This window comes from Diadema antillarum, unplaced genomic scaffold (genome assembly GCF_040938485.1).
Source record: "Diadema antillarum isolate AM-2024a unplaced genomic scaffold, OU_Dant_1.0 scf00000028, whole genome shotgun sequence".
In the NCBI taxonomy this organism is placed as follows: domain Eukaryota; kingdom Metazoa; phylum Echinodermata; class Echinoidea; order Diadematoida; family Diadematidae; genus Diadema; species Diadema antillarum.
Window position 1 is genome coordinate 3040502 of NW_027270917.1, and position 7628 is coordinate 3048129.

General features: G+C 40.3%; 1 protein-coding gene across 1 annotated transcript; it reads right to left on the reverse strand.

Annotated features, from left to right (window-relative positions):
• Positions 1–707: 707 nt before the first annotated feature.
• LOC139737155 (E3 ubiquitin-protein ligase MYLIP-like) lies at positions 708–6782 on the reverse strand. The gene is made up of 4 exons (XM_071647836.1): positions 6626–6782; positions 4676–4872; positions 3466–3855; positions 708–3037 (listed from the first exon to the last, which is right to left on the reverse strand). The coding sequence occupies exons 1-4, from the start codon at positions 6710–6712 to the stop codon at positions 2416–2418; spliced, it is 1296 nt and encodes a 431-aa protein (XP_071503937.1). The 5' UTR covers positions 6713–6782; the 3' UTR covers positions 708–2415.
• Positions 6783–7628: the final 846 nt, after the last annotated feature.

Consider the following 7628-nt stretch of genomic DNA (forward strand, 5'->3'; position numbering starts at 1 on the left):
TTCAATACTAAGGGAAACTACATGTACACATACTTGTAACTCAAACTATGAAACTATTGCAGTACAAACAACGTACATGCAACTGAGGTACTCACAGCTCAGCACTAACATGCTAGCACTGAATAAGCACACAAGGTTCTCGCCTTGTTATATCACAAATAATTGATGTGAGTGACACAGCATTAGCTTTACATATAAACCCTACTCATATCGGAAAACTTATCAAAATTATACACTGCAAGTGCATGCGCTTGCACTGTACCCAATAACTTTAAAAAAGGAGAAGAAAATTGTGAAACAATTAAACCTTGCCTTACTGCATTCTGATTCATCTGCAGTGCTCTCTGCCTTGCACAATGCAAACTTGTCACAATTCTCAAGTGGCATGAGGCATCCTACCACATGTGTACCTGAGAACAAAACAAATGAGTAAAAACTTCATTGCAACACAGACAGGCAGACCGTCACACAGAAAGACCAAACGTGGTGGATTCCAGAAATCTTTAGTAGCAACCCTGTAAAAGCTTTTTGAGTTACTAAAGTGTGGTTCAATTTGGAATGTGTGCTAAAAAAGCGGAAGCCACTTAAAGGGACCACCAAAGGAAAAAAAAAAATGTTGCTTCAAAAGAAGACTTGGCCTTTGTGTTAAAAACAAAAGGTAAAGGTGATCTGAGAACACATATCAGGGGGGAATTGGAGAGGGGGGGGTGTCAAATCCACATGAACTTCTGAGTTTTACACTGGGTGTTAAGTACATTAGCCTGAACTCCATAAGCACCAACCAACAAATATTCAGGCCTCCGTATGTGTACATTGTACCCCTTTCATTGCATTTTAAAGGACTCCACTGAAAGCATGAAAGGAGTCACTGTTGTCACATACAATCCAAATATATTGCACATACTAAGTAGCTGAAATTTCTATCACACGGAATGCAAACAACAAAATAAAAAGTACAAAAATTGCAATCTGAAGCACTATCTTAACACAAGACACCATGAATGTACTTACTGGTAGAAAGCAATGAGTACAAATTCTACATGTATGATGCAACTGTACAATAATCACATGTACAATCCTCACGCATATGTGGTGCATACCGAAGAATAAATCTACAACACTAAAAACTATAAATAATGTGAATACACAACGTATGCATTCTGTTGCATTACAATACAGTGTACCATGGCTCCTGCTGACTTTTAGTAAACAAATGTATCATCAACCAGAAGCCTTAACACTTTTCATCTAAAAATATCATGAGCACTCTTCAAGACTCTCTACTTCTCAAGGCAATTTCTTTATAAACTTTACAAAAATGTGACCATTAATGAAATATATAGCTATACTATCTACAAAAATGTTGTCCAAAACTAGCAACATCTTACCACGTGGCACATATCACATTTCTAGTAGTAAAACTTGCATCATGTAAAGCTTACTATATAGTAGCATCTTAAACAACATTCCAATAAGTATGTGGTAATCTTTTGCATCACCATCATGAGATGGGATATACCATAATATATGCATGACAGCTGCACTCAATATCTCCAACATCCCCAGCCTCTCACTTAGTTGTACTTGATATCATTAATATCAGACCACAGGACATTACATGTCGACTCGGCCCACCACTGTAACTGTACACAGAAGGGTGTCAAAGTTCATATAACTGATGGAGTCATAATATTCACATCACAGCCCCGCAAACACGGAGGCATTTTATAGACCACTGTGCCTCTGAGCTGGTATTTACATGTACCTGTACAAGGCTGTACATAAGTTCTAAAAGAATGACCTTGCAATGGAGTGACAGATGCTGATATAATCACAGCGAGTGCATGTATACTTGTTGTCTATCCCCCTACTTCACATAGGAATTCAGCATTTTATATTATCCTCCTACACACCAATTATCAGTGTGGCATTCAAATTAACGAAAACTGACAAGAGTTTAGATTTCCCCACATTGATGTACATGTAGACATGTTCAAGTAGAGACAAACATGTGTATATTTTCTTACATAATTGTGCTTACATAACTGTGCACACACTCAGTTGTATGGAAGATGCTATTGTACTATTGGAGTTAACTTTGTCAATTTAATGGAAAAAATAGGAACAGCAGCCTCTCTGACTTAACAATTTTCTTTTCTTTTTCTCTTTATTGGAATGTGGCCCAAATAGATAACAAGGATAACCTTAGTAGACAAATAAAATGTTTTTTGCCTTCACTTTACAATTCTATATTCAGAATGTTTTAGCTTTTTCACTTGATTTAAATGTGTTCACGCTTGAACACACTAACCATTTTTCTTTTCTTCATACATCATATAACACTGAGCAAGAAATTTCATAATACTGATGACAACAAAACAGTTTATGGGTTCACATGTACATGTACACTGTCACTCAGCAAGGCCTGAGCGGGCTGTCCCCTGCCCAGTACACTCTCTTCTTCTCTACGATATCGACGCGGCAAGACGGACAGGAGGACACCATCTCGGCACAGGTGCTGCAGATGATGAGATGGCCACAGGGCAAGAGCACGGTATCCAAGTGGGCGTTCATGCAGACCCGGCAGAGAACGGCGTCCTGGTACCTCTGAAGCTGTTCCTCGAGTTCACTCCGGTTATCCCTGTCGTTGGCCTGGGCGGCGAGGTCGGAGTGCGCGCACTGCGCGGTGATGCCCCGTCGGAAGAGCTCCCGCCGCGCCTGGTCGTGCACCTCCTGCTGAGTTCGGCGCAGGTCGAACGAGTACTTCTTCCCCGTGTCCGTCTGCATTTTCAGGAAGGAGCAGATGCTGCCGCGAAGATCTCTCACAAATGTGTCTTTGACGGGCTCGCTGACCGTCTCGCTCGTGAAGAACTCGACTTTCTCTGTGACGGACCGGTATATTCCCTCAGTTAACTCTTTGCTGCCCAGCGTCATTGCGAGATTTTCAGTCCGGAAGTTGTGTCCATCATCGACTGTGTAGCAGATGTCACAATCTCTCTTGTCCACAGTAAGTTGTTTGACACAGGCCAGAGGAATCCTACAACCAGAGTATGACACAGAAGAAGTCTTGCATGACAAATCGCTGACAAAGTAATAATCCTGAATGTTATTAATCCTATCAGATTCTTTCCATGCGAGGGAAAACATTAATATCCTACCAACGAAACAAAATGACATAAACCCTATTACTTCTAAATCCTCAACAGTAACAAAGCTGCAAATTGCAATGTAGTTATCTTGTAGATAAACATCATCGCCAACCACAATACCTAACTTTAAACTGTTTACTTCATCTTTTATTTGTTGTTAATGACATAACATGAGAATAATAAAAAAAAAAACATTTCTACAAGTAAAACTGTTGACTAGAAATAAGGAAAGAAAAATGAGCACCAACACAAAAAACGTCTCTACTCTGAAATGCCTTTCAACAAGGACAAAGAGCATAATATGTGCTGCTCTTACTTCAACATTTCTGAAGAGTCAGCACTGGTGACGAGAACTCCATGAGGACCAACGCCAACCTCGTAGAGCTGGCCCGAAGAGCCCTTGGCGCTGAAGGTGTCCAGGCCATAGGTGTCGTTCCCACACACTTCTCTCAGCAGCATGACCAAGGCATGGCTCTGCTTCATGCTCCGCAGCCTGGCGTATTCCGCCTGCGCCGTCACCTTGAACTCCTCAGAGTCCTGATACTGAGGAAAGCACTGGGCGAGCTGCTCGACATCGCTATTCGTCGACGAGAAGTCCCCTTTCTCCGCCTGCACGAAGAAGGCAGCGAGGCGGGCGGCATCCTTCATGGGCGCCTTCAATTTACCCTCGTGTGCAAGCAGTTTGGCATCGTGAAAGAAGAGATGTCTGCAAAGGAGAAAAGCAAGGGGAAATGTTCTTGATATACGAGTGCAATCACGTTCTGCTTGTACAATGTTACAAACAGGTACAGTACCCATGGGGATACTACAATTTGTGTGTTATCTGGCATGCCCTCAATGATGTGGTCACCAAGACATTCTGTATTTACACTGTATGTACTTTTAGATTTAACGCTGATGTATTGACATCAAATAATAGTGGATTTGTCGCATCTTTGTAATTTAGGAGTGTTTGCTCTTTTCATCAGGCACTTACAAATACTTACACTGTGTACGTGCCAGGTCATGAACTACAGAATTTGACACATGCATACCCATGCAAGCAAACAAACAAATCACTAAAACAAACAAGAGCAGAAAAGATAAACACAAACACTACTCTGCATTTTTACAAGTAAACTGCTATTGCCAGAGGGTTCAATGCCTGCCACCTTTATGAATAGTAGTATGACAAAGATGTACAATGTACCTGTACAGCAACGAAAGCTGATGATTAATATTGCAATTTCTAATCAATGGTTACTATAAAAGTGGAAATTTTTACGGCATTGAAGTTTTCAAGCATTTCGCCCAACCAGAAACTAGCACGAAAAATAAAAGCACCCGAATATTTTTGCTTGACATACGTTCCAGTAGCCAATGTCTTGATTCCGCGGAATGAAAAACCTGCTAATCTCTTCTTATCCGACCGAGCAAAAAGAATTAGTCGCGCAAAAATATCCACTTGTACAGTACCATACTGTTTTCACTTAATATCACATTTCACTGAAAGATCACAGCCTTTCACACATGCTGGGTCCACTCACCTCGTAATGTCTTGTTGCAGTATATGGGGCTCTACGTGGAACTTTACCCTCAGCTCCAGACGGATGGGTGCGGAGAACCCAATCGGCAACTGAGATGTAATTGAATTCCTGAGATTGAGCCAATGACGCTCTCCTTTCCTGGCAAGGAACTGCAGACCGAAGTAGTCCACTTCCACCATGTTTAACATGTTGCAAGCCTGCATAGCCAGAGAAACATTGAATACATTAATATTAGACCAAAAATTTTAGATCACATAAACAATGAAAAAGAGAAGTTATGGCACACTTGCTACCGGTAGTCAAAGCACAGTAAACATGTACTTTTTGCCAGTCACTGAAATAATGCGATTATAAACAAGTTTCAACTTGACCTTCCATGGGTGAAATAAAACTCTGTATATCGGATATTCTAAAATAATATTATCGTCAGCCTTATGCCAAAAGGCCCTGAACACATTTTAGGCCAACATTATCATATTCATCACTTTCATACTGTAGAATAGCAGTATTTGCACAGGTCTCTCTGTGTATCAAAATGAATACCCCTGTAATATGTTAATACATCAGAGAATTTAAAAAAAAATCCTAATAAACACACTTTCATTTGAATTTCATCCATAAGCACAGATGTAGGGTATACATATTGCAATCTTTTGAACGCTTTCAGCAGATGCTAAGATAAGTCTTGTCTAATTCAGACCTCCCAACCTTTTTTGACTGAAAAATAGGGATGATTTGGCTTAAGAGTAGGAAAGAAAGAGCAATTCCTATAGGTATGTGTATTAAAATTATCCAGAAAACAACAACACTCTTGTTGAAACAAGAGCTGGGAACGGTCAAAACTCAGACTCTTTCCTCCAAATTCAGAATGGTTGGAAATGGTTTGTCTACAAACATTGATTCAACAAAAATTCCTGAAAGTAGGATTTTTTTTTTAATATGACCATGAGGACATTATGAAACGTGGTCAGGTGCAGTCAATGTACAGGTTGTTGTCTCATGTCAGTTCTGGAATTTGGGTTATCTTTATTGAAAGCCATTTACATTAGTTGCAGACTGTATAATGATTGGATCACTTTCCTTTCAAAGTGGATTACCTTTGATTCTAAATTAGACCAGTTGAATTAATACTTCAACTTCACTGGCCTTCACTCATCATCTTCCTCCATACTTGGAATCAGTGGATCATAAAACATGCAACATACAACTGCACTGGTATCCAGACAGGCAAAATTTCAAATTAAATATAGAAACATAGAGGTCTAGACCTACCTAAATTTTGACATTCTGTTTTCAGCCTCAGCAGGGTCTAGCGAACTAGTGCATGTCCCAATTCTTATCCTCTATTATTACACTTACATATATATCTAAATTCAAATTACGTCATGACTGACAGTGACAGTATAAGTGAAACAGTCTCGCCAGAATGGCATGTTCAGACATGTCAAAGACTAAAAAATTTCTTTTATTTCTTGATCAAATGTAATGAGTTACGTACGGTACCATGTCCATGATGGATACACTTACTACCAATGACAATGTCATTACTTTTCACTTTGGTGCCTTACGCTTTCATGTAGAAATCTAGATATATTAAATCTAAAACTATAAAAAAAACCTAACTCACAATCACGTTTGGTTTTGCCATAGGGTACCCTGTGTCAAATGACCAAATCAAAACTTGTGAAAACCATGTGGTAGAAATGACCACTGCATTGCCCGCATGTCATACACAATGCAGTAAACCTGCCCTGCCTGCCGGTACGCGTTACACTACACAGCTCGTTGCAAAGACTGACAAGGTTCTCATCATGTGACCAGCTGATGATCAGCTGGAACCGACGGCGACATATGCATGCATGGCCTACGTCTCGAGTCTCGAAACGTAGATAGCTTGTAACGTTACAGCATACATATTACGTTTATTGCAAACGATAAAACAGAACTCACCAGATCGAGACATTCTTGACCTACTGCTTTAGGTCCTACTTCAATTTCCAAGATATGACCATCCGGCTTTTTCACTAAGACCAACATTTTGGAGCGCTTTTATTCCTCATGCGACGACCAGCCAGCTTTACCCCACGAACATCAAACACTGCTTGCTTTGTCTGCTAGCGAACTCTGATTACTGCAATACATTTATACGGCCGGAGATTACTCGTTGATTTAGTACACTGTGTGTGTGTGTGTGCGTGTAAAAATGTGTGTGTTGTGCGCTAGGGAGGTCGTCGCGCGCGTCGAGCAGCAGCTGAAGGGTAAGGACGTACGTACGGACGTGCGTGTGCGGCGTGAAGGTGACTTTCATAAAAATCTCTCATCGATAAAACAGCATGGGCTGAAAGCGAAGCACGGTAGCGTCCACACTCTTTCTCGATGGACAATATCAGCGAGTTAGAGGAAATCGACTACAAAGTATGATTTTATATTTGGGAAATTTGGGTAATCACTTACTTGTAGTGATCACTTTATAGAGTGCGGTGATTTAGTTCATAGGATTGTCAAAGAGATCGTCTCCTGTGATCAGTTTTATAGATTATATGACATCCCTCAACAAGGAATGGTAAGTTTTCCAGTTGGGCTAATAGAAGATTCCGATTCTTAGTCCCCGGGTGAAATAACCAGTAACCAATCAGAATCTGTAAAATCAGACAAGGCCTTTTTACTGCACCAATTACAGATCGGGGGCTCGACCAGTCAAGATGAATATTCATTGGATCAACCATACTTCTCCGCAGAAAACATTTTTAAAATGGGAATAAGTCCCGGAATAAGGATGATTTCATATTTTTTTGTTCCAGAAATACACTTCCCTATCTACAGAGCAGTAAAACAAAATGATATTATTACTTAACATTAGAATACATGGATTATAAGAGGATTAACTTCAATTTTGTGGATATCTCAAGGTACCCTTGTGTCGCCCTTCATAGGGTGGCTGGTACCTTGGCAT

Excerpts from the sequence above, each read along its gene's own strand:
- LOC139737155 (XM_071647836.1), bottom strand. The coding sequence starts at position 6,712 with ATGTTGGTCTTAGTGAAAAAGCCGGATGGTCATATCTTGGAAATTGAA. Across the intron at positions 4,873-6,625 it reads GTCAAGAATGTCTCGATCTG|GCTTGCAACATGTTAAACAT; the intron begins GTGAGTTCTGTT and ends CTGGCTATGCAG. Across the intron at positions 3,856-4,675 it reads CTGCAACAAGACATTACGAG|ACATCTCTTCTTTCACGATG; the intron begins GTGAGTGGACCC and ends TCTCCTTTGCAG.